Source organism: Fusarium odoratissimum (genome assembly GCF_000260195.1).
Source record: "Fusarium odoratissimum NRRL 54006 unplaced genomic scaffold supercont1.28, whole genome shotgun sequence".
In the NCBI taxonomy this organism is placed as follows: domain Eukaryota; kingdom Fungi; phylum Ascomycota; class Sordariomycetes; order Hypocreales; family Nectriaceae; genus Fusarium; species Fusarium odoratissimum.
The window spans coordinates 134,499-159,339 of record NW_022158712.1 but is presented as its reverse complement, the minus strand read 5'-3'; the positions used below and the strand labels follow the sequence as shown (position 1 = coordinate 159,339).

The following is a 24,841-nucleotide window of genomic DNA, read 5'->3' as shown; positions in this document are numbered from 1 at the left end:
CTTAAACTACTTCAAAAGCCGCCCGACTCTTCTTGCCATGCCACAGTTACGTCTCCTAGGCCATCCACCATCTGGCAACCGGTTTCCGATATGATCTAGCCATTCCCGCAAGCTTAGCAGGTCAGTCTCTCTTTCGTCAAGGATACGATTTGTCCCAAATAGTAGTGAACAAACTGAGAAGGTTAGCAACTGCATGGGAGAATGCATCTCTTGTCGTAGGTTTTAGCAACTGCAGATTGGGAAGTATCATCGTCACCCTGTCTCCCATTAACTAATAAAATGTATGAGTTCAAACCACTGAATTACTGATTAAAACTGAGAGGTACTTCTATATTGAATAGTAATACTTAAAATCTACTAAATGATTAAAGAGCTAGATAAGCCTTATAAGTCTTGAATCTAAAGCAATATTAACTTCAGCTATTCTTATAACAGAACGCGCAACAGGGTGCAGTAAGTTATGACTAGGTTCACCCGGGAGGAAAACTGTTGAAGGATCCTCTATCCACCCTTCTTGGCTGCCTTGATTAGGGATATGGAGTTTTCGGTACTCAATTTGGCATGCGCCAACGCGGCGGAACACCACAGACATGCTGCCGGGGACATTGATACCAGTCACGGCAATACACTGCATATGTTCATCTGTTGCAAATAGAGGAAGGAGAGCAATCCCCGACTTTTGCAGCTGAAGAATCTGTTCTTTGGTGCCCTCTAAGTCCAGATGGGTGTCATTAAAAGTCCAGCCGTCTTTCAATGTGAGACCACTGATGTTAAATTCTGACAAAACATCATCATCCCACTCTATTGAGTCAATAGGTAACAAACTCCCTTGGAGCAGTACGGATCCACTGGCTGCGATTGCAGAACTTCCAGCACAATTCGTGTCAGGGAGTTCCACTACACTGGCAAAGTGCTTGCGCGGCTTTTGGGCTTGTGAAAGCAGTATTTCGCCATCGACCGACAACCAGGACCAGCTAGGAGCTCGGCCTGATGAAAGCTCAAGCGGTTGCTGAACTGCATCATACCTGGTTCTAGTCCAAGCGAGTTGATAAATGAACGCACTCTTCCAAAGGCCGGCAAGATAAGTATCATTCCGTAGACCCTCAATTGCTTTGGCCAAACCAGCAAAAGCAATCAGCTTATCGTTGCTGAATGTAAGATCTGTCTTAGTATATTTGTGAACAGTATCGTCCCATGTTCGCCGGAAGTCGATAAGGTTGTCATTCGTGATGGCTTTCGCTGAGAGGAGATTATCGATAACGTCCTTTCTTGATGCCTTCAGTAATCCTGGAGGCACTCGCTTTGGGAACATTTCAAGGGCGCTGATCTCACCACACTCCCACGCGATTTGTCGCTCAGCGAAGTGGAGGATCCTGGGAGAAAGAAACCGTTCCTGGAATACCCAGCCCCTGCTCTGTAATGGAGCATTTTCAATGTCGTCATCCCAGAGCTCATTATCAACGATCCAGGTTCTGCGCCAACGCTGCTGAAGCATCTTTAGTTTTGTGCGAGGGCTGCCAACTCTAAAGACCCTAGCCTTCTTCATGTATGGCAAAGGCAGCGATATGGGATCAAACGGATGACCTGACTGGTCGAAAAGAGATCGGGTATCGTTATCGGCCAAGGTTGCGGACACGTTCAAGAAGGAATGCGAATAAACCTTATCCATCAGCTGGGCTTCCACTCTCCAGTCTCTTTTATCCTCATCCTGTTTAATGCATAAAGAGTCGATCCACAAATACTTGATCCCTGCCAGCCGAGCAATATGTATTGTCTCCTTGAAAGGGACAGGCAAGTTATTGACATCTATGCCATTTTTAAAGCTCTCTAGAGTGCTTGAAGTCAACTTTGTATAGGCAAAACTACCCCATCGGTGGCTCAGAGTCATGTATGGCCCTTGCATATCGTGCGAAGATGAGATTATAAGTCGTACATCGCTGTGTCCCGGACCTAGGAGTAAAAGACACGTCGGGTACCACGAGCTTCTCCGCTTTCGCAAAGTCGCACATCTCGAGTGTGTCTTCATACATTGAGTGAGCCAAATACCAACTAGATGAAGGCGGGAAGTAGGTTGCGAGACTTCTGGTCCTCCTGTTGTATAGGATCGATATTCTGACTGGTTAGCGTCGATATCATATGATCAACAGCTATCTCGTACCTTGATCACTCATTAGTCTGACGCTCACTCCCAGGGTAGCATCTTGACTCGAAAATCCTAGCGGCTGTACCGTAAAACCTAGCGATACGATACGCCAATTTTCTTCTGGTGTGGCGTCTTTTGGTGTTATCATTTCCGAGTCGTAGCGGAAGATACTATAAAGCGGCGCCGATCTCCATGCGTGGAGAGTCTCTGGGTAATGATCTTCAAGCCAGATGGAGTATTTGTGGCAGATCCAGCAGGCTTGGCAGGTGTCCTGATTGTGAGGCGCGTGAACAATCTTGAAGCCGTGATTGGGACGGCTCGCTCGTTGTTGGTAAACGTTTCTCAGTCCTTGAGTACAAGCATTGCAGAGCCCCATTATGAAGGTAATAGGTCACTTGGTTACAGAGGCGGCTTTTGCTAAATAGATTGAGTGAGTATTTAATAAATTGATTCAGCAAGGGGTACTGAGTGGTAAATAAACCTACTCGTAACCTTCAGGCAACCAGGAATTACGCCTTGCTCATTGCCAACAGTGAACTGCGCCATGCCGGGATGTCTATCATTAACGAATTACAAGGTCAGGAACCTTCATGTGGGCCCACCGATATCTCCAACTTGTGATTTTGCACAGCCTGTGGAGAAAATAACCCTGTTGGTAGCCAATTATTGTAAGAACCCTAAGCTCAATCAAACAACTCTGCCTAGTCTGCCTAAGATTGCGGAGTAAAAAGTGTAGGGCACTTCTTCATAAGTGCAAACAGGCAACGTCACGTCATGGGCCATACGTCTCATTCGACTCGAGTTTGGTAGACACTCAACTTGTTATTTAGTTTGGTGAATAGAACAGTATTTGAACCCTCTGCAGCAACGCAATCACTCCATAACCTTGTCGTTAACACGCCCAGATCTCTCGGTATCATGTTCAGCCCTCAATGTCACTCATCTTGCCCATGATGTTGCCAAGATCCTTATCTGCAGTCTTCCACTCCTCCTCAATGGCCTTGGACACCCATGGACCTCTCGGCTTTAGCTTGAACTTGAACGGCTTGGGTTCTGTCATAAACCAAACAACCTCCATCTCCATTGCATCTACGTCTTCAGCAGGCTCAAAGTCAAACGCCCAGATCATCGCCGCAACCTGGGCGAACGTTCCGTCTACGGCGACGCGTTTTCCAAGACAGCTTCGCCGACCTTGACCGAATACTGACAGTGGAAGGGATGTCCTCAGCTCGCCTTGATTCTTAATGCCTGCGTCCATGCTTCCACCGTCTAGCCATCGCTCAGGAATGAATTCGTCGAGATCGCCTAGCGAAGGGTCAAATACAGCTTCATCGCGACCGATAGACCACGCATTAGTCAAGACCATGGCATTCTTGGCGATGCTGATGCCTTTAAAGTCGTCTTGCTTGTCCGCCCGACGAGGAACACCTCCAGGAGAAATAGGTCGCCAACGCAGAAGCTCAGATACAATGGCATCAATGTAAGTGAGGGAGGATCTGTCCGAGAAGCGGGGGAGTCGATCCCGTCCAACAACAGCATCCAGTACAGCATGCGCTCGCTTCATAAAGCTCTTGTTCGCCGCCGCAGCGATGAATAGCCAGAGCATTGTACGAGTACTAGTCTCTATACCGCCTTGGACGCTCGTTGCGAGCGTGAAAGCAAGGTCAAGGTCAGATATCGGCTCCTTGGCGTATTTAGCTGCAAGGGAGCGTGCTTGTTTCGTTGCGTTCCATCCAGAACTGTCATTACCAAGGTTTAACAAGTGCAGGTTGAGGTCTTTCTGCTCGTTGAATAGTTTGTCTGCAGCTTTGTGCCATGGTGAAATTGCTGCTGGGAGATTGGCAAGGAATGGGAAGATATCAGGCAGACCAGGCGTTGAGGCATATGAGGTGACCTTGGCCTGCGTCCCACGGACGCGGTCATACAGGGGCTCATCGAGGGTGGGAACCCGGACGCCGTAGTGCAGTGCGAGTATGATACTCGCTTGCGCGCGCTCGAGGAAAGGGAAGATGTCGGCGCTGGCAACGACTGATGATTCGTGGCCGCATAATTCGAAAAGGTCCCTGACGAGCTGCTTGGCTTCGAGTTCCATGACGGGCTGATAGCGCGGAGCAGCGACACCACCGAGCGACGGGGATAAGATGCGATGATGAAGCTTCAAATGCGCATCCATGTCATGCATCAGCGTGAACCGTGACTGTCCTGGCCCAGCGCCTGTAATCATCTCCATGCCCACGGACCTTGGGCGGTTGCTATACCAAGCACCCCGCTTGCCCAGCAGCTCTGTTGCTGCCTCGGCTGTGTTGATAACTACAACCGGCACTATACCAAAAAGTTTCGACGTTGCGATAGAACCATTTTCTTTCGCCCAGGCATTCCAGCGCAGCAATGGCTTCTCAATCGGTGAGCTGTGGATGTCGCCAATGATGGGCAGTTTGAGCAGCTTCTTCCTGTCTTGTCTGTCTGGTAACGAAAAGTACAACAACGTTGCACCGGCAATAATACCGAGGAGCACGAGTGAAACTGAAGCAACCGCCATGTTGACTGGTGATCTATGGCTGTCTGAAGTTGCTAGAGAGAATTAGCCGCATCTTAAACCTCTCGCAGGCCAAGACAATCCCCGCACGGGGTTACTTCCATATCTAGCCGTCCTCCGCAAATCCTATCATCAGCTTGCATAGCTGTAGCTGTGTCTAAACTGATAAGACGTCTTGTTCCAGTGATTCTAACCAAGACATTATCGGGGTACAAATTGATGCGGTATATGGGGTTACACAAGCCCTTATATTAATCAAGGCTGAAGCCAAGGTGGCGGAATCTTGTAGAAAGTATCATATCAGATCGGCAAGGACTAATCAAGAAGTCCCCGCTCTTTGTAGGATCTCAACCTTTCTGGGCCCGAACCCCTGCACAGGAACAGAGAGATGCGATTACTAGGGACGACTGATTCCCAACCAACGAACTTGCCAGAGCCGAATCGAAGGTCTTAGCACTTTCTGTCGCTTCACGCCTATCAAGATGACCGCAAGTAAGCTTTCAATGCTGAAAAGCTTCGTGTCGCTATAGCCCCATTAGAAGCTTGTGATCAGTCCGGATGGTCTTCAGAGTCTTACGGGAGATGGTCAAGCTTCACAGATCGGACTGATCCTTGTTTACGCAACCATGCTTCGCATCTATCCTCTTCACTGCTATTTCCCTAATGGTGGTCGCCTCCTCAGCGAGCTCGCTCTTCTATTTGGTAAGTGTTGGTAAACAATATGGACACATAACTAATAGTCTTCAGAATCTATCGGCTTTCTCGCATAGGTACTGTACTTCGTTGTTTTGTCCTTCATGCTTCCGGATATGATGGTGTGGACACTGCTCGCTGGGAGATCACATTGTTGGCTACAGCTGCTCTCATGTTTCGACTGGCTGGCAAGATGCGGGATGTGGCCATGAGCTGTGAGTAATGCGTATGATGTTCATCTTGGGCCTGTGTGATGGCCGATAGAGAACTAAACCCTAAGAAGGGATTGATGCTTTATACATCTGATTGTTTCATGGTGTGATTTCAGCCACCCCCTCGTCGCAAGGGTCAATTCCTCATAGTGCAATACGGCGTTTATTGCTTTAATGGGAGTAACAGGGCACTCCGATGCACCCAGTAACAGCAGAGAAGCCTAAAAGGAGTTACACTCAATAATAGAGCTATATTTCTTCATAAGGTTCGTTGCCAGTACCAGACACAATGTGACTCGATTGTAGCCTGAAACTTAATTCAAACCCGCGCATTTGCGCAGACTTGGACCTTCAAATAAAACAAGCTCCAGCCTGTTCGGCGCCTCAAAGGCGTGATGGCGGCGTAAGATATGGCTGTGATGTCGGTTTAACGGCAACGATGATTAGCAATGGAAATGTGCAGTATTTTAATTAGCTTCTTTCTGGCAAGCGGCATTAGCCAACGTGGGTTAGTGTGTCGGGCGATAAGCTGATAAGCATACTCCACCCGGATTAGACCAAACGAAAAGTGAGTTCAACCAATCAGAACTTTGACAGGGATTAAGCATAAAAATAACAATACAGCCTTACCCTACAGAATTCAACTGAAACAAGAATAGCCTTTGGCATCATGAGATGCAGTATATAGAGCCTGTTAGTAATACAGTATTAAGACAGTCTTTATTTATCTTCTTGGACTTATACATACATTGTGTTAGTAGAGTTAAGAGAGTCAAGGGGTACACGCGATGTATTGCTTTTCTGCGTCTTAGTTTGAGCGAGGGTGGTTTCTAAAGCTGGGGCAGTAACATCAAGATATAAAGATAAAATGTTTCAACCGTAGATTGCCGAATAGAATGACCTCCCTGTTTGTGGAAGCTCTGTTTTGGGATACAGTTATATTTATCAGCATCATGCCGTCACCTTGCACGTTGTTGGTACGCTCCCGTAGATAAATTGACTCCAGCTAACTTTCCGCTCATCACTCCGGAGATGGCGATCGGTAGGGATAAGTTTGATGGACCGTGACGTGATAAACAGGAGAAGAGAAAAAAATGGCCAAACGCCCGTAGTGGTGATGGCCCTTTTTCGATCACTATCATCTCTCCTCACCGCAATCACCTTGGCAACACCCTAAAACTCAGAGTGATGAATATCGTACAAGGAATGTGCCATCTCCAGACTTCCTCTGCTTTCTTCTTCAATTCTATATTTTACAGGGCTAGCAAAAGCTGGCTTGAGGAGATAATGCTCAAGAACCAGTCGTCGTCGGCACGCCAAGTTACATGTGACAGCGCTATGACAGCACATCCGTGATTGTTTCCGAAGAAGCTAGGTCCGTGCCTTTGACGCTCAGGTGCATTCTTGCTGTACCTGAACTCTGTTGCACGGGCTCACAGCAGCAGATCCTGCCAAACATTCTTTCCACCTTCTCTTTCTGGACATTCACTCCACTTTCACTGTCCTGAATAGTGTCATGAATATTTGTTTGAAACATCCCAGCGGCTGAAGATGAGAGCTGAACCTGACAAGCCTGAGTCGCGAGATGAGGGGCCTTCCTTATAGGGTATAGTCTCAGAAACATTGGGTCATGGCGCCTCGTTTCAGAACACGGTTTCTCAGGGCATGCATCTATGTATAGCGCAATGTCAAAGATATCTTGAGATGGAATTCTGTTCGCGAGCACGTGAATACTCGCAGTCTGTTACGTTGTTAGGATATATATAGGTGTTTGGTATTCAACAATCAGTTACTCATATCCTCTCAGTTATCTTATTTCTTCATCACTCATTACTTCTTTCAAAATGTTGACCACTTTGTTCTTTTCTGCCCTGGCCTGGAGCCACTTGACGCAAGCCCATGGAACCATCACCAGAGTGATTGGTGCCAATGGTGTTGTTATGCCAGGACTTACTAGTAAGGCCACTCATAGGAAACTTGAACCTGAGGCTAACGGGGAACAGTCCTCGATGGAACTCCTCGATCTTCTACATCTGCTGCCTCAGGAGCGCAGGTGGATACCAGCGTGATCCGTGACCCAGAGCTTGCTACTAGTAAAGCCTCCGCACTTGGTCGAACAAGCAAAGGTCCAGTCGACGGCTCTCGCGTCATCAAGGCATTTATGCAGGGTATCAAGGGCCGGTCCCTTGCTGACACCATTCTCGGGGGTGGAGAAGAAGGTATAGTGCTATGGCAAGCAAAGGATGACTCTTGGAAGCTGACGCTCTATAGCTACGAGAGAAGCCGTATCTTTTGTGACCGGTAACGCTGGTGCGGTTGTGAACGGTAGGCCTTCATTGAGACCTTTTTAGTCAGGTTTCTGATTACTCACTCGTTTCAGGCGTCCAAGACGGAATCGAAAGCTCCCCAGTCGGTGGTTTGGCCCTAGGTAAGTCGATATGAAGCAGCTGATATTGCGACTCATATGCTAATAGCTAGTAGGAGCTGAGCACGGAGTCAACGGTCTTCTGGATGATTTCTTCCAAACCGCAAAGGGTGTGCCATCTCCCCGTGGATATATCGAAGACGGCGTCCAGAATTCCACTGGAGTTGGTGCCAAATCCGGGCTACCAACCACTGCATCCGACGGCACTCTCAAGCTGATCTACCATCAGGTTCGTGACCATGATTTTCATTCAAGATTCATATTAACTCGTCATCTTTCAGGTCAATGAGGACGGTGCTGGCCCCCTGTTAGTAGATATCGACTTCACTTCTGGAGGGACTGATCCGAAAGCTTTCAAGTCCGCTGAAGTGTTTCAGAACATCATTGGAGTGTTGGGCTTTTCAACCGTGAGCTCGACTGACTTCCCGGTCGTTGTCAAAGTACCTACAGGCAAGGTCTGTTCTGGAAAAGTGGCTGGGGTTTCTGGTGTATGCATTGCGAGGGTGCGAAACAGTGCTACTGCTGGTCCTTTTGGCGGCGCTGCTGCTTTCACTCACAATCCGGAGGCTGCAAAGGGGAAGAAGTCTAGCGCAAAGTTCCGTCACCGCCATGTTTGAGTTTGCATTGGGCATTGAGCCCCCTGGCGTATGCTGGGATAGCTCGATGTGGAATTCTTGTGACCAGTTCCTTGGACGGGCTTAGCCCATCTGATCAACTCATCATTGTACCTTTCTATTTGTTTCTGTGCAATAGCATGTTCTTAATATATTACCATACACATCGATCTCATGAAGTACGTATAAATAGCTCTATCGACGTTTGACGACAATACCGAGACGAGATTTTAACCGCCTCAGAGACAATAAGACTTTACGCCTTATACAACCTGGTACATCCTCCTCGTATAAGAACGATACCACTCGACATCGTCGAGTTGGCGCCGATTGAGGGGCAACCCATCTTGTCGACCAGAACATGGGTAGCCAGATTGTAGATGGCTTTCCTAGCTGCCTATAATGGGACTTGTTTTGCAACTTTGCTTTTCGAGCAGAAATATCTCCTAAAATATTGTTCGCAAAATGAACATAGTTCCAACGATCCACTTGGGGAACTAGTCTTCACCCCGTTGAAGGTCTGCAGCGGAGATGCAGACAAACGACTTCTGCAGCGATCTTCGCAAAAAGGTGCGGCAAGTCAAGGCTATCAAACCTCCACCAGAGATGGCCAGGATGAAAGCTGGTAAAGATATATACTTCGAGAGGCAGGCAAAAGCCGAGATGGGATCCTCTGTAGACGAGGAAAGTCTGAGCCTGCCGGGTGCTCAATTTGGGACCTATCATCTGAAGCACCGCAGAGAAACCTTTGGCCCACGGGGCAATGACCAGCCGTCACTTGATCTACCGGTATTTAGAAGACAATCGGTCTTTGAGAAGCTGGAGAAGCTTACAGTAAAGCTAAGGAATAAATTTGGAGCTCCCTTTGAAGACAAGGTCCTGATGATAGGTGAGATTCCGCCACTCCTCGGTGTTCACCTGCTCGAATACATGATTTAGTTATTTAGACTATCGCTCTAGCTTTTCTTGGTACCCTTCAGCGATCTGCTCCTACATTGCCAAGAAAGACTCCGCCATGTAAGGCCGAGTTTCTGTACCCACTCATCGTCGAATAGACGATGCTTGACTCTCTTTATTCCTGGAGTGAAAGTCTATTAACAACTTTGCCGAGACTACAAAGAATATAGAAGCCTAAGCGTCCTTACACTATGACAGCTCTACAACAGCGCCCCAAAGTCAAGAGGGTATCATTCAGATCACTCAGTCCAAAAACAGCAATTCAATCACCCTGGCCTGCTCCTTCAGCAAGCTTCTTGCAAGGCTCACCATTCATGTTTTCAAGATTCTTGTGGCTTATATGCTCCATTGTCGCCGTCTTCCTTGTCGATGGCATTATCTGCCTCATGGGAGCAGCACTTCTCATCGTCTGTCCCCATCTTGTCCTCTGAGCTCTCCACATAGCGTCGTTTGGTGATGCGTTTAGGCGTTCGGTCCTTCCGGCGCTTACGTAGTTCCATGCTCAGTTCGGCCTTGGCCATCATGTTGGAAATGTCGTGGTACGAGATTGACAAGGGTAAGTTGGGGCAGCCTTGACAGAGAGTGTGTGATGCAAAATCGTGAAGATGTAGGGTCAAAGCGCCGGGGACAGGGCGTTTGTCGGCATCTCGGAAGGCCTGGATGAATTATCTTCTTGTTTCACGGTTAATATGTATGGAGAAGATAGGAAAATAACATGCCTGTGTCTGAACAACTTGCTCAATCTCCATCTTGGGCACGTCACTATTTGGGTCGGGTAAAGCACTGACTTCCACATCGAGATGGTGGACTCTCTGTCTGAATTAAGATCAAAACAAAGAACCATTTCGATGTCCCCTTCGGTATGATAGATGTACTGGTGGGCAATCTTTCGCAAGTGCCCTGCGTTTTGCGTCAATGCGACCTCGATTACGAGGGACGGGCAATCAGCCTCATCGTGTCCGAATTGCGCATCAGGTTGTTGTTCCCATTGGTCATCGCCATCGATCATAGAAATACCAGAGGACAAAGCGTTATTGATGCTCTCGGTAAAGGCACGAGCTTGTTCGTTCTGTCGTCCGACCTCGCGCACCGCGTCGAGAACAGCGAGTCCGAATTGTCCGATGAATAAGTCGTGAAGCGCAGGAGGCATGGATAAGCTGGAGATTGAGTCCAAGGTATTATACGAAGTTTCCGTGGATATTATCACTCTCTTCAAATTAGAAAAATTCCGGAAAATAGCAGGGTTTCCAACAGTCATGCGCCATGAGATTAGACAAGTCATGTGCTATGAAAGCTAAGTGTGATGCTCCTATGAAGATACATAATCTATGATTTCAACAACGAGTTTTCCTGAAACGCCTGATGTGGTAAGGGGCGAGGTACACTGAGTTACAACAAGGGACTGGCACAGATTCCATCAGTGGCTTTGTTGACCTGGAGGTTGCTTAGAGCTTCCATAGTAATAAATACATCTTATTTTGCAATATCTTTGAATATAAATCCTTTCTGGCTGTAATAACAATAGAACCATAGTCAGGTGTAATAAATAAACTTTATTCTTAGTAATACCCTCTAATTTGGGTTTTGATATCGTATAGTAGTATACAGCGCATACACATTATTAACAGCCGGGTCCCGGAAGGTAAAAGTTCCACCACCTGGAAACACAAATCTACCCATAGACGAAAGTGAAGCAATGTTAGATTTAAAACGGCTAGGCAGCGCCTTAACCACTGGCGCCAAGATGGATGATACATAATCCTGTGTTGTGGGAGGAACTGTGCCAAAATTTTCTCCAGTTCCAGTAGTGGTAGGTGAAGTCGGATACATCGAAGCTGATAGCGCAAATTGAACCCCGCCGCCTGACTGCGCATCGGTTGCGTTCAAACTTTGGATCTTGTAAGAGGTACTCCATGAGTATTGAAAACTTGGGGAGCTCCAGGCGGAGGGCAGCCCCTCTAGTGGGCTCAATGTATAGCTGATGGTCCATGTCAAGGATCCTACAATTGTAAGTTGGGTAAAGCCAGTATCGGCTTGAAAAGAGCTGAGAGAGGCGTTTGCAAAATTATTGGTCGTTGAAGAGTTGTTGTAGAATGGACCAGCGAAAGCTTGATATTGAGCGTTGGAATTCTGCTGGCTCATGTTCACGTCCAGGATTGTATAACTGTTGTCGCTGCTCGGCCACGAGGTCGACACCGTGACCGGAGCATCCTGAGAGAGCTGCCACGATACGCCTCCCGGTACTTGAACACTCTCGACGTAGTTGTTCACCACTCCAGTATCTAGGCCAACGTCTTGCACGTCATCCTGGAGGAACGACACAAAATTGGGTGCACCGACAAGGGCGACTCCAGGGGTTATATCCGGATGAGTTATCAAGACAACGTCGACAAAGGCGTTGGCAGGCGAAGTTGGGAAGGGTCTTTGATTAATCATGAAGACAAATACAAGAGCGCTGGCGCCGGGTAAGGCAGTATTAGGAAGAATCACAAAATCAACACTTGTAGGCGTGTAAGTCGGAGGTGTCTGCGTTGGCGTTGCACCGTTGTAGGTTATTGCGTACCCAGCACTTGGCGGCGTGGTGTAGATATCACCGTGGTTAGCCTGAAGACAGGCAAAAGCTCCTTGAACGATGAGTTCCCAGTCATACAAGTCGATACCAGGGGGCACGTATGAAGTCTTGAATGCCAGGGTTGTCAGGTCGAGGAGAACCTGAGATAGGTCGAATACTTCGCCATAGTCGCCATTCAAAGCAGCAAAGCGGTCCCTGAGCCACTGAGGGATATTCTTCAACTCGTCTATCTTGGCCGTAGTGAGATCGACCTGGAACGGTATAACCCATTGCGGACCGCCTGTTGCCATGGACTGTGTAAATTTCCGCCCCAGTTGGTTGTCGTTGAAGGTGGCACCATCCGCAAAGGTCAGGTTGAAGGTCACTTGATTTGCTACGCCAGATTGTGAGAGATCAACAATCCAAGTGCGAGGACCAGAGGCTGTCTCCATTGGCGCTGCCAGGGTACCCGAGAAAGATATGTCTGGGGCTGACTGATCTGCTGGCGGGAATAAATTCCCATTTGAATCAACGTCAAAAGCCCACGACATCTGAGAGCCTAGACCGTTGATGTACTCGCTTAGGCCTTCATTGAGGTTCTCTTGGCTGACGGCAAATATCATGTCGATATCTGCCGGTGTAAAGTCGATTAACTGAGTAGAGCCCATAATGTTTTGTTAATTGCGAGACGTGATAAAAAACATATTTCATAAGTCTTTGACTTTATTCAATGCTCAGAACTGACTCCAAAGAGATTATATTTCTCGGCTTTAGAGTGTTATATACTAAACAGACAGCTTGGCGCCTATCCCACGAAGCTGCCATTATACAAGTCCTGCTTTCAAACATTATACACTCTAATACATTCCAATGCACTCTAATCTCGTATGACTTGGTTGTAAGCTGCCTTTGCAAGGTTGGCAAAAGGTTGGCATTTTCAAAATAATTGGCTGTTTTTGTTTCCTGCATATGTGATGCTTAAGCATGTGATTTGATTCCTTGTACGCATCAAGGTTAGTGATAACGTAAACCAAATCCGTGTGAGAATCCGGATAGCACAACTAGCAATCCGCCTGCGGATTGGGCAGCCAACCAAATAAACAGGAAGATCAGGCTACCTGACAATACACAGAAGCATGCATGAAAGCGATGAAACCGGACAGCTATTCCTTGTAAATACCGTTACTGTTGTTGAGATTGAAAACTCTAGTGTAGCCCCGTTATTAGGTTTGTGATCCAGACAGGTTGCTCAGCTACTCAACGCCACACTCACCAACACTAGTGATATTCCGGCGTCACCTTGCTAATTCACATTCCGAGAGGTCCCCAAGGCAGAGGGGCTTGAGGGGGGACAAAATGGGCCTGGCGAGGGGATCTGTCAATGCTCTAGGAAATGAGGTCTTGGTGTCAGAAGTTTTGTAACCTTCATTAGCTCCCAACACAGGCATCACATTCCACAGCACTGGCAACCATGTTCCTCATATGTCTGGAACATGGGTACCTACATTTTCTCATTGCTCATCACGCCACTCATTTCCATGCGGTTGCAAGCAACCCGCTACATACGTCTATTCACGTATGGTACTATACTTTAGCAATTAATAAACAGTCATCAGCAATAAATAAACGCCATTAATTCCCACGAACTGTCCCTAATTATATCAACTTTTTTATTTTCTGTTTCTCCATCTCTATCAAAAATACACAATCTGATTCCTTAGCAAGATGAGTTCGCCTACATACAATGTCGTTTCGTCCCACCTATTGATGGAGAATCATATCTCAGCTGGCGTTCTTGATAGCGCAAAAGGTTTCAAAGCTTTCCAGACCCCAGCCGGTAGCCTTGTGCTGCTCTCCATCGGCAGCGATGCCATCTTTCGCGCCTCGGTTGAAGTAGCCGGATCGCAGACTGGATGGACAGTGACCGATATCAGCACCTTGCTGTCTATCCAATACCCAGCTGGGACGACCTTGAGTGCTGGATACTTTGCCTCTTCCGACTCGGGACCAGATGGACATCTTTCTATTTTACTCAGCATCAGAGCCATAGCCAATAGTAGTAGCAACATTGTCGATGAAGTCTGGATGCTCACCGGACCAGCAGCTACTGATGCCTCGGTTTGGTTGCAAAACGGATCCATCTCGTTTACCAAGTTGCCATATGATGCTATTCCCTCGCCCCCTGTACAGGGTATCACTGCCAATTCGTTGAAAGTAACGGGTCTTTACATTGAAACGGGACTCTTGCCAACTGATCCGACACTTTCTCTCGCCACAGTCGCTGATCCAGACGCACCAACCGAGCTGCGCTGTTTCTTACTGAGCCCTACTGCCGGCACGGGTGCAGAGGTATGGAACTACTATGCACAAGAGCAAGATATTGGTGTTGGTGGACTGTATATTGCTCCCGGTCGGATCAGGTCAGATGATTACTCATGGGGCCTATACAAGCTCTACCAGCTCGACGGCACACCATCATTAACCTACCTCCCAACCCAGGGCGCGTTTGGGCCGCCGGATGCAACCATATTCACAGTACCCAATGGGGCGTCGGCTATAGCCACTCTTTTATATCAGCCAGCAGGCGTCACTTCTTCCTATACAGATCTATTCGTTGCTGCTGATGGATATATTGGTTACTTTGCCTATGACCAAGGCCGCCCGCATGAGGCAGTTCAACTCATCACCAGTAGTCTGATAACTGGGGTAACGCAGTTACATGTTGTCACTTGCGGCGATCAAGTTCTTATCTGGGGTCTCAATGAAGCTGGACAACTGTTTTACACGGCCGCCTCTATGGCTGAACGAGCTACGCCATCTGCATGGAAAAGCCCCATACCATTACTGGCAAACGTATCGGAAACTACGGCAGTAACCAGCAATTCCAACTACGCCATAGATTTGTTTGCAGTAGCCCCCCTGAGCTCTACCACTGCCACAAGCAATAGTGCCATTGGCAACGGTCTTTTTCGTTTGAGCCGCAACGCCAGCACCGGTGCCTGGCTCAACAGCGTGCACCCGATGCCTTCCACTACGGACTGCATTACGCTCAAGACTTATACCACACATTGTCTTGTGGAAGACTCCAATAATGTCCCACAGCCGCTAATGGCACTAACGGCCACTGCATCAGCGGATTGCTCGCTGATCATCAATGGATCTGCACAACCGGTATTTGCTGGCGAGACCTTCGACATGACCACTGACTATAGCGGTTATGTCAATATTATTCATGCCGTTTCTAGTCTGGCCACACCAAGCTTTATATTGACGCTAGATGGAGGTGAGACCTTCAACATTGACCCCAGTGGACAGGTAACCAAGGCACTCAGCAACATCACGTCATCTGACCTCAACAATGCGACATATGTGGATGTAAATGGCAAGACCCAGAATCTCGTTGCTGCTGGCACGAGCGCCGCGGTCGTCTCTGGAGTGACACAGGGTCTCCAGACGATTTCTACACATTTGCCAAAGTTACCAAGGGCGGCAACTTTTAATGCCGCCGCAGAGCAGGATAAGACCAAGTCCCAAGAAAATAGCCTGTTGTCTGATCTTGGAGATATTGTACAGTGGATTATCAACGTGGTCGAGGACGTTGTCGAGATGGGTTTCGAGATAGTAGACGGCGTGATACATTTCGTGATTACCATCGGAGATTCACTCATCACAGCCGTCGTCAACACTGTGGAGGACGCCCTCCACGCTATTACCGCACTGTTCAAATGGATCGGAGCTGAAGTCGAGGCCGTTTTCAGATGGCTGGCCTTTGTGTTCAACTGGTCGGACTTCATCACCGTAAAAAATCAACTAAAGGACATTGTCAACCAGGCATTCACGTCCTTTATCAGCATCGAGAGCCAGCTCAAAGCCGCTGGCAATGCCTGGTTTTCAAACGTCAAGGCAAACATCCTGCCAAGCCTAGCGAGCACCAAAATGGCAAAACCAGGTGATATGCCAATACAACAGGCATGGTCTAGCCAACAGCCACCTCCGCCCCCTGTTGGGCCCCACCAGGTTGATTTGCGCAGCGATCCTAGAGTTGGGTGGTTGAAAAGCCGGATGGAAGCAGACCCGACAACTACGAAACAATCACCGACGAGCAATACTACACCAAGCATCGACCCTGTACTTGAAGCCATCAACATTTTGATGCAGGACGTTGGGAAGGCTTTCGTCACTGTATTCAGCGACATCGAGGCCTTAGTCGATGGTAAGGTGTCAGCCTTAGAATTCTTCGGCACCATACTCGATGCAGCAGAAGTGCTAGGTACTGACGCACTTGAGGCCGTTTTTGATGCCTTCATGTCGGTGATGGGGACGATGCTGTCTCTCATACAGGAGGGACTCAACATGCCTCTTGATATACCAATATTGTCACCGCTTTATCGTCTCGCCACAGGCAGTGACTTAACACTGTTGGACCTCGCTTGCTTTATTGGCGGTATTGCTATCAACATAATCTACAAGATAGTACATGATGAGAGTCCGGTCGCAGTAATGCCAGAGGTCATGTCCCCAGCAACTGTGGACGAAGATATCACCACCATGCTCAATACAGCAGCGCCTTTAACACCTAAAGTTAACCAGGATGTTTACATCCTTGGGCCAGCAGATACAATCTCAGGCGTTCTGTTTATCCTCGAGGGCTTGACATTACCCATTAATACCTACTACAGATTCAAGCAAAGACTTGCAGCTGCAAATGTATTTTACGGTGTCAGTATGGTCACGCGCTTAATACGTGTTCTTCTGAACTATGACTTAGCGCGTCAGAGGAATTTATATCTTGGATGGCTCATGTATGAGTCGTTGGCCACTGGGGGTTGCACCGCGATTTTACTTGGGTTACTGACACTTTCCTTACAGATTCCTGATGTTAACTTTGTATGGTTTGCTGACGGCTGTCTCTCACTGACTGTGGGAATTTGGCAGGATATCATCTTTCTTCAAGATAAGATGAAATGTCGCCTGAGTGTGGTTTGCGATTCGTTATGCAACGAGCTAAAGATGTTGGAGGTAATGGCTGTGTTAATCAAGAGCCCTATCCAAATAGGTTTATGGTCAGCTATGTCTCTTATATCAAGTATTGTTGGGGCTGGAGCGCAAATGGCTTAGGGTTGAGACTAGGGTTGGGCTATACTATCTAAGCTATTATTACTAAGTTATTTTCCTACTTTTTAATTTCTAACTATTACCTACCTCTATTTATTTTTTGAGTATATATTTATTCCTAGTTCATTCTTAGATAATTTATATTATATTAGATCTGGCTAGGTAATAAGTATATAATATCTTTAAAAACTAATAGGTCTTTAGTCTTACTTTTTATAATATATTAAAAGAAACTATAAACGAAAATGATAAATAATATTAGTACTCCTATACTATCCTTTTAGTATTATCTAGGATTATTCTTATGCTATTTCTGTCTGCGATTAGCACGTGATTATAGTGCAGGGTATTCCCAGCTGGATCCACCCCCCAATTATGTGTAGACCATGCATTAGAAGGCATGCGGCTCCAGTCATTGCACAATATCTATGAAGCTTTTCTCCATGGACCGTAGAACCTGGTGACAGCCAGGGGGCACCACAGATTCGACGTATTTCTCCTCCCATATTGCTTAGCCTCAACAAAGGAGAGATTAAGCATGCTGGCGTAAATACCTTGGATGCTTTTTGACGATCCCATTTGACGGAGCCACTCGGGAAAGTCGTCGTTGGTCGTGTCCAAGCAGAGATAGACCGACAAGTCCCTGTGGTCGAGATAGCCAAACAGCATCAGCATAGCTTTTAAAGCTTATGGATGGTTATCATACCTTAGGCAACCCCATCTTGTCGAGATCGAAGATGATGCTTCTATGACAACTGGATGTAGTAAAGGACGAGCCTGCTGATGCACGGGAAGCTGGACGAGGCATTCAAACCTGGCTTAAAGCCGCCGGTCATTTTCTCATCTAATGCCGTCAAGTGATCTCAGGAATCAAGACCTTGTCGGGGGCGAAAAAGTAGCGAGGCAAATGTACCTTCGAATACCGCACGATATCAGCGAGATAGACCCTAGGAGAAACGATTCGGAGAAGCAGAGCACTTTTTAGATGGTGTTGTATGGCTACAAGAAGTACTTGCGTAAGATACCTCCCGTAACCTTCGTAGTCCAGTTGAACGTAGGCAGCTTTATGTCGAAAGGTTTCGATTTGCAACTGCAACGAGGATTTTTGAGTACGTCATCGGGACAAACACACTGTGGTGAGGAACACGACATCCGGAAACCATGCGAGCGGTGGCTGAGAGAGCTGAGTCACATGTGCGACAAGCTGAGCTGAAACCCCTGTTAAGGGACGGACGAGGTTGAAATTTCACTCTGGCGGCAGACCTTTGGACCGTAACCCTAGCTTTTATCAAGTGGTCTTCGGCCCCGACTCAGATGCTACGACTCTTGCGAGGTCAAACTTGCGGCAGGTACAGCTGCCCCGCACTATCGCCCCCAAGCACGATTATCACGTCCGCATTCGCTACCGGGAGCTCCGAGATCCATGGACAGTCCGCAGACTCCAAGGGATTTTTAAAAGACACTAAGAAATGGTTGAGAACCCGCTAGATTATCACCATGATGCGAGATTTCTAGCGGCCCAAACATCAACGGCAGTTCCACCAGACCGAGGTAAATTGGTGAGACGTTAAGTTGAATTAGACATTGAACCATCTGATTTTCTGTTGCTAGTGTTGGAATGTGGGACTATCCTCAATACAATAAAGTAATGGATATTATTAGAATCTATTTGCCTTGGAAAAACTTGAGTGTGAAATGGGACCCGCTATGACTAGAAGAGGCATAGATCCAGTATATGATACGAGTATTCGCTTATCGTATTTCGCTCATCGCATCTCGCATCGCAAATCCATCTCTCTGCTTCCGCCTTCCTTACTTCCCTTTTCTTACATACCGATTACCAGTATCCCTACCCCTCTAATCATTCTCACGACTCTATACGAGGACTCATATTGCCAACTCTTCCAATGGCCAGCCTCCGCCGTCCTCACAGAAAGTCCCGACAAGGATGTAGGGAATGTAAGCGCCGAAAGGTAAAGGTAGGCCCGGGACTACACTTCCGCGTAGCACGCTTCCCATGCTGAGTATAACCCTAGTGCGATGAGATACGGCCGTCATGTTTCAATTGCACGCGGTATAGTGTCCAGTGTGTGTATGGAGTCCAAGACCCGCAGCAGGAAAACGTCTGGTCACCGCCAGCTCAAACTACGGCGTGCAATGCTCTGGACCGTCCATCAGCGGAGTCCGAGGCAAGCGCTCACCCTCGTGCTGAAACGATTTTACCAAACGGCACTGGGATCCCCTGCTCTGGTGACTCCTGGAAACAAGATCTCGAGTTGATGCACCACTACTGCACGGTCACCAGTAACACCATGGCATGTCAAGAGTCCGCACGGCATGTGTGGAGAGTGATATTCCCCCAGGAGGGCTATGTACATGAATATCTCATGCATGGAATTTTATCGCTCGCTGCGCTGCACAAAGCCTTTCTGATCCCGAGCCAGCGCGACATTTATCTCACGCAGTCTTCCTTCCATCATTCCATTGGTCAAAAGACCTTCACTGCCCTTCTTAACAACGTGACCAGTGCCAACTGGCAACCAATCTTTTCTTTCGCTACGATAGTGGTCGCTTACGTTCTGTCGCACTCAATCCGAGCTAGTGGTGACTCTGAGTCGGAGACAACACCTATCACAAAGACATTGGAACTGTTCTCTGTTACCAAGGGAATCAAGGCTGTTCTGCTGCCATTTATACCCCAGCTCAACCATACGCGTCTGGCACCGCTGGTGACCAGTGTTTGGCTGGCTCCAGTCGATCCTGTTACAGATTCGTGGGTCTGGCCACGAGACACACGGGCTGCAGAAGCTGACTTGACGCCTAGGAAACCATCTCTCGAGTACTCGATGCTGCCAGACGACGTATTCTTCGCACTCTCGTGTCTCCGCCGCTATCTATCTGAAGCAGAGAGCCCTGAAATCAAGGTTGATTACGACAAAGCGGTCACTATACTAGAAGTATCGGCTATACAAATAGCTTACGCCGACGTGAATGTTGAGGTCGGCGCTATTCTTCTCTGGCCTTTCTTTCTCCCGGACACTGTGATTGCCGATATCAGACAGCGGAAGCCCTGCGGCTTGGTGATACTGGCGTATTACGCAGTGTTTGTAAACACATTGGATAGAATCTACTGGTTCTTGAGAGGTTGGGGCCAAGAATTGCTGAAGGACATTGAGAATGAAATTGGTGGCCAGGAACAGTCTAGAGAGATGTTAATGTGGCCACGAAGGCATATTGGGGGCAAATAGAAGAGCTGTCAGCAGAGAAGGAATGCAGGGAGTCGTGATTAATTACTTGGTGAAATCTGACTTGACTGAACGGTATAGCATTCCGTGCAAGATACAATAACTAAAAGAAACGGTAGGCTCGCTCTGACTTTATAATTTATATCAAGCTTGCATTCCTTGTAAACCAGTGTCCGGAACTGGTTTAGCGAAGAGAGCAGAGTCAATGAATTGAATACGCAACAGGCATCAGGGAGTGAAGAATTGTGTTTGCTTCGAAACCTGGAAACAGCAGGTGAAAAAAAGGAACACATCTGCATCTAGAAACATAATCTTCATAATTATATGGAGAGCCGTGAGTGCGGAATATATGGACAAGACCCCAAACGTTAATGAAATGAAAGATCCGCCTCTATCTCAAATTTGGTACATCTCAAATGCGATGACAAATACGAGTATTCGCATTTCGCATGTCGTTTTCCATAAATATGATCTTCCAGTTCGCCCCCACTCCATAGTAGACTTGATGCCGTGATATTCTTGCAGAGCACCAGCATCTGTTGCACTCTTTTTTTATTTTATTTTTTTCAAACCGAGGTCTTCATACCTTCTTGTTTCTACTCTTCACCCGTTTATAAACATGCTGCTTCAAGGATCAAGAAACAGGACTTGGTTTCCCCGAGATTTGTCCGCATTCGGCTCCGAGGCAGTCCGAGCACTTCATACCAGTTGCGCGTTACGAACGAATACCACGAAGCATATGGATACAGCTCATTCATCCGATTGCAAATCCCCAAATGCCAAACTATCTAAAGATCCAAGTCTCGGCCGCAAGGAGCTGCCTCTGGCAACCCAGGACGAAAGTAACGGGCTCGCATCGTACGCCCTGTATGTCCAAGGTTCCTAAAAACATTGAAAAGATGATTAAAAGCTCATTGAATGTACCGCCTCAGTACAACTCTAGATACAATCGCAAACTGGGCCCGCGAAGGTTCACTATGGCCCATGACGTTCGGCCTCGCCTGCTGTGCCGTCGAGATGATGCACCTCTCAGCTCCGCGTTACGACCAGGACCGCCTGGGCACCTTCTTCCGAGCCTCACCCCGTCAATCCGATGTCATGATCGTCGCCGGTACACTGACCAACAAGATGGCGCCAGCACTGCGCCAGGTCTATGACCAGATGCCCGAGCCGCGGTGGGTCATCAGCATGGGGAGCTGTGCTAATGGCGGCGGATATTATCACTATAGTTACTCCGTCGTTCGAGGGGTTGACCGCGTTGCGCCGGTGGATGTATATATTCCAGGCTGTCCACCCACTGCTGAGGCGTTGATGTTTGGGATGTTGCAGTTGAAGCGCAAGATTCGGAATACGAGGTCGGCGCGTATGTGGTATCGCAAGTAAGCTGGGGCTTATCTTGATGCGTGCCACTCGATCAAAAAAGAGGAAAATAAGGTGGCCAGAGGAGGTGTTGCTCTCTGGCATCGCAGTGCAAGAAGTCGAGGGAAGTTAGTGGAAGTTAATGGCCAAACACTCTGGACGGGTCTTTATGAGAGGGTTGGCTTCTTTGAGATTCAGGCTATGAAGAGTCAGGAATATGCACTTATCAACAGGGAACCAAAGAAGTTAATTCTAGTTTAGACATACAAACTTTCCTTACATAATCCTCAAACCCTTTCCATGTCATCTGATAGTATTCTTGGCCTGGCATTATAGGTACCCTTTCGAGCAGATGAATGTCAGTTTAAATGGAGTTGAATTACACAGCAGAAGCGCTTAACATGACAATCTATTCTGTTTGTGCATGTCAAGGTTCATCCTCCAAGCGGCTCGTACCCGAATTGTGAGACATGGAACCGTCAATGGCATATATAATAGTTATAGTAAGAAGAAAGCAAGATCTGTTGCCAAGACGCTGTAACTAACTAGCTAGAACTTGCTGTTGTAGTTCCAGATGCCGCAGGCTGGGGTGACGCTACCAAGAACACATCCAAAGGTCTCTCAAGACTAGAAGTATGGATGATGGGACGTGGTATTCTTTTCCATAGCCTGCAGACAATCCCAGTGCTCAACAATACAGGATCCCTTGGTTCTGTAAACATCAAAGACATTTGTTAAAGAGTCATTGGCACCCCCAGCCTTGATATGAATCGTCGTATACTCCGGCCCTACCATAACACGAGCAATCTTGCACAATCATGTCAGCTACACCTTCATTTCACACCACCCAAGACGGAAGCATACCTCAAATGTATTATCTTTAGAACCAAACAATGGCGACAGGATCTTGATAGCTGCATCTCTCCCGTCCGGAATGCTGGGGTTGTGCTGCACGTAGTTGCTTGCTACATAGCGCTCAAATGCACGCTTGACGTCTTTTTCAGTGTAGAATGTATATGCGAAATCGTTCATGGCGGTTTGAATCATCGATTGGCTGAGATCGGGACTGGTGGTTGAGGGACAGTCCCAGATTGTTACGCTGCTGGTGTTGATGCCGGCAATTTCCACGACGCGCTGCGTGTTTGTCGCTGTTGCTTTGTTGACGAAGGTGAGCAGTGCGCTTAACACTAGTGAGTTAATAATCATCTTTGAAGAGTTCCTACAGTATTGCTGGCTAGTTTTACTTCCTATGAAGTACGAGTGGGACAACTGTTATATATTTATCAGGATGCATTTCTAATACGACTAAAGCGAAAATCCGGGGAAAAACCTGGGGGTGGAGGTCCCGACCCGGTCCGAGCAAATCCGAGCCGAACTATTAAGGTTGGGTAGATCCAAAACTATTATCACGGACTTGAGCCAGATGGAAGCCCCGGTGATTTTGCTACGACTTTATACGCCATGGAACTAGCCGAGGAGAATATTGGCAAGAAGGTGGGCCGTCTTCCCTCTGGCAAGATCATACGCCATCCCGATTTAAAGCACGGGGTAACATTTCGGCTTTGTGTAAACGGTCAGGAATCCATGTCCTGCCAACAGTGGCTGGATAGAATGAAAGTAATGATGGTTAGGTGACCAGCTGCCAGGTTTGCACAATTAAACACACTATTACTTAAACACGACACTGGGATATGGCGTTGAAGCAACGGTGAAGGTGACTGGCCATGCACCTGCATGAGAGAAACTGTATTGTTGAAGACGTGAATGTGTGTAAGCTGGGGTTACAGCATGTATTATGAAGTAGGAGATGGAAGATGATAATTAAAGCCCAATTAAGCCCTAGGCAAGATAGAATCTAGCCGCTCCATCAAAGAACACCGCCATTCAGTATACACATGCTAAAGATCATGGTCGGAAGGCAGTAGTCTCGTCGAAGCATGCAAGATACAGTGGCATCTTATCGACGATGTCGTTGAATACGTCGAAGAGAGTGGTAACACAGAGATCGAGGTGCAGAGCGCACATGATAAAAGTCAAAGACATAAGCGCCCGCTTTGGCTATCATGATTAATACCTCCCTCAAGAGCATTTTGGAAATTCGATAACTTACCTCTGCTGCCATTCCTCAATGGCTTGGGGGCAGATCCTCTTCATCTTGGCCGCCGGCTCCCAGTTAGTTTCCTCACGAGAGTAGCCGACCCACTGGACCTCGTACTCGCGCTTCTTATGGCGAAACCGCTCAGCGATGATGTGGAACACGTGGAAGCGTTGGAGACCGGCGACCTTTGTTCGACCACCATGACTCTTCCAGTAGTCGAGGATAAGTTCCTCATCCGCGTCGTGAACCATGAATTCGTCGAATGAAAGCCCTTCCCACGGCCCCTCGGCGTGGTCGGCCCACTCGAGAAAGAGCTGGACGCGGTGGCTTACTCGACTGATGACATGGTTGGTGATGCGGCGATGGGGAGCCTTGGTGAACTCTGAGTTTGGTTAGTGGGAGCCGAGAATGGGATTAGATAATATGCCTTCGAAAGATGGCTTAAGCCAGTATGACACCTTGTAGGAAGGGAATGGACAAATATTACTGAACAGTGATTATGGTAGCCAACCTGCAGAAAGACGTGTGTGATGGGAAATGCGAGCCTGAGTCTGGCGGGGAAATTGGGTGTTATTTATCCCCATCAGTCAGATGGCCCCAGCCATCCTCAGTGTTTGCAGTCATTTGAAATGTTGGACCCATCGGCGTGATTGTGGTGTTGCTGTTTGAATAAATTGAATCTGAAGCAGCCACACGGGCGCCATATCTAAAGAGGCGTTTGGATGATTGGTCGCTGATGGGGAGAGCTGGCCTGTTTGGGTTAGTCCAAAAAGCACCCTGTCTCAGTTCTTGTATGTTTCAGCGAACTTTGTGAATCGTTGCGCCATGTACGTTTGAGACGTTGCACTTGCAAGGCAGGGACTTTGGCATAATCTTAATTCAACATGTCGCGT

The 24,841-nt window shown here is 47.7% G+C and overlaps 10 protein-coding genes across 10 annotated transcripts; 5 read left to right on the top strand and 5 right to left on the bottom strand.

Annotated features, from left to right (window-relative positions):
* Nucleotides 1–307: 307 nt before the first annotated feature.
* On the bottom strand, nucleotides 308–2,574 carry FOIG_12686 (uncharacterized protein). Its single transcript, XM_031213624.1, has 2 exons — nucleotides 2,159–2,574; nucleotides 308–2,112 (listed from the first exon to the last, which is right to left on the bottom strand). The coding sequence occupies exons 1-2, from the start codon at nucleotides 2,517–2,519 to the stop codon at nucleotides 374–376; spliced, it is 2,100 nt and encodes a 699-aa protein (XP_031056582.1). The 5' UTR covers nucleotides 2,520–2,574; the 3' UTR covers nucleotides 308–373.
* Nucleotides 2,575–2,939: 365 nt separating this feature from the next.
* FOIG_12685 (cytochrome P450, family 17, subfamily A (steroid 17alpha-monooxygenase)) lies at nucleotides 2,940–4,682 on the bottom strand (the record flags this gene model as incomplete). The annotated part of the gene is made up of 1 exon (XM_031213623.1): nucleotides 2,940–4,682. One exon carries the CDS (start codon nucleotides 4,680–4,682, stop codon nucleotides 3,066–3,068), a length of 1,617 nt encoding a protein of 538 aa, XP_031056581.1. The 3' UTR covers nucleotides 2,940–3,065.
* Nucleotides 4,683–7,428: 2,746 nt separating this feature from the next.
* Nucleotides 7,429–8,626, top strand: FOIG_12684 (uncharacterized protein; the record flags this gene model as incomplete). The annotated part of the gene is made up of 6 exons (XM_031213622.1): nucleotides 7,429–7,540; nucleotides 7,588–7,803; nucleotides 7,856–7,909; nucleotides 7,965–8,012; nucleotides 8,066–8,238; nucleotides 8,291–8,626. 6 exons carry the CDS (start codon nucleotides 7,429–7,431, stop codon nucleotides 8,624–8,626), a joined length of 939 nt encoding a protein of 312 aa, XP_031056580.1.
* Nucleotides 8,627–9,154: 528 nt separating this feature from the next.
* Nucleotides 9,155–9,562, top strand: FOIG_12683 (uncharacterized protein; the record flags this gene model as incomplete). The annotated part of the gene is made up of 1 exon (XM_031213621.1): nucleotides 9,155–9,562. One exon carries the CDS (start codon nucleotides 9,155–9,157, stop codon nucleotides 9,560–9,562), a length of 408 nt encoding a protein of 135 aa, XP_031056579.1.
* Nucleotides 9,563–9,900: 338 nt separating this feature from the next.
* On the bottom strand, nucleotides 9,901–10,730 carry FOIG_12682 (uncharacterized protein; the record flags this gene model as incomplete). The annotated part of the gene is made up of 2 exons (XM_031213620.1): nucleotides 9,901–10,236; nucleotides 10,422–10,730. 2 exons carry the CDS (start codon nucleotides 10,728–10,730, stop codon nucleotides 9,901–9,903), a joined length of 645 nt encoding a protein of 214 aa, XP_031056578.1.
* A 422-nt stretch (nucleotides 10,731–11,152) lies between these two features.
* Nucleotides 11,153–12,799, bottom strand: FOIG_12681 (uncharacterized protein; the record flags this gene model as incomplete). The annotated part of the gene is made up of 1 exon (XM_031213619.1): nucleotides 11,153–12,799. The coding sequence occupies one exon, from the start codon at nucleotides 12,797–12,799 to the stop codon at nucleotides 11,153–11,155; it is 1,647 nt and encodes a 548-aa protein (XP_031056577.1).
* A 1,057-nt stretch (nucleotides 12,800–13,856) lies between these two features.
* FOIG_12680 (uncharacterized protein) lies at nucleotides 13,857–17,008 on the top strand (the record flags this gene model as incomplete). The annotated part of the gene is made up of 2 exons (XM_031213618.1): nucleotides 13,857–16,902; nucleotides 17,001–17,008. The coding sequence occupies 2 exons, from the start codon at nucleotides 13,857–13,859 to the stop codon at nucleotides 17,006–17,008; spliced, it is 3,054 nt and encodes a 1,017-aa protein (XP_031056576.1).
* A 2,145-nt stretch (nucleotides 17,009–19,153) lies between these two features.
* On the top strand, nucleotides 19,154–20,494 carry FOIG_12679 (uncharacterized protein; the record flags this gene model as incomplete). The annotated part of the gene is made up of 2 exons (XM_031213617.1): nucleotides 19,154–19,225; nucleotides 19,283–20,494. 2 exons carry the CDS (start codon nucleotides 19,154–19,156, stop codon nucleotides 20,492–20,494), a joined length of 1,284 nt encoding a protein of 427 aa, XP_031056575.1.
* A 616-nt stretch (nucleotides 20,495–21,110) lies between these two features.
* Nucleotides 21,111–21,874, top strand: FOIG_12678 (NADH dehydrogenase (ubiquinone) Fe-S protein 7; the record flags this gene model as incomplete). Its single annotated transcript, XM_031213616.1, has 2 exons — nucleotides 21,111–21,358; nucleotides 21,424–21,874. 2 exons carry the CDS (start codon nucleotides 21,111–21,113, stop codon nucleotides 21,872–21,874), a joined length of 699 nt encoding a protein of 232 aa, XP_031056574.1.
* Nucleotides 21,875–22,477: 603 nt separating this feature from the next.
* On the bottom strand, nucleotides 22,478–24,775 carry FOIG_12677 (uncharacterized protein; the record flags this gene model as incomplete). The annotated part of the gene is made up of 5 exons (XM_031213615.1): nucleotides 22,478–22,657; nucleotides 22,715–23,030; nucleotides 23,961–24,330; nucleotides 24,644–24,699; nucleotides 24,756–24,775. 5 exons carry the CDS (start codon nucleotides 24,773–24,775, stop codon nucleotides 22,478–22,480), a joined length of 942 nt encoding a protein of 313 aa, XP_031056573.1.
* Between the last annotated feature and the right edge of the window lie 66 nt (nucleotides 24,776–24,841).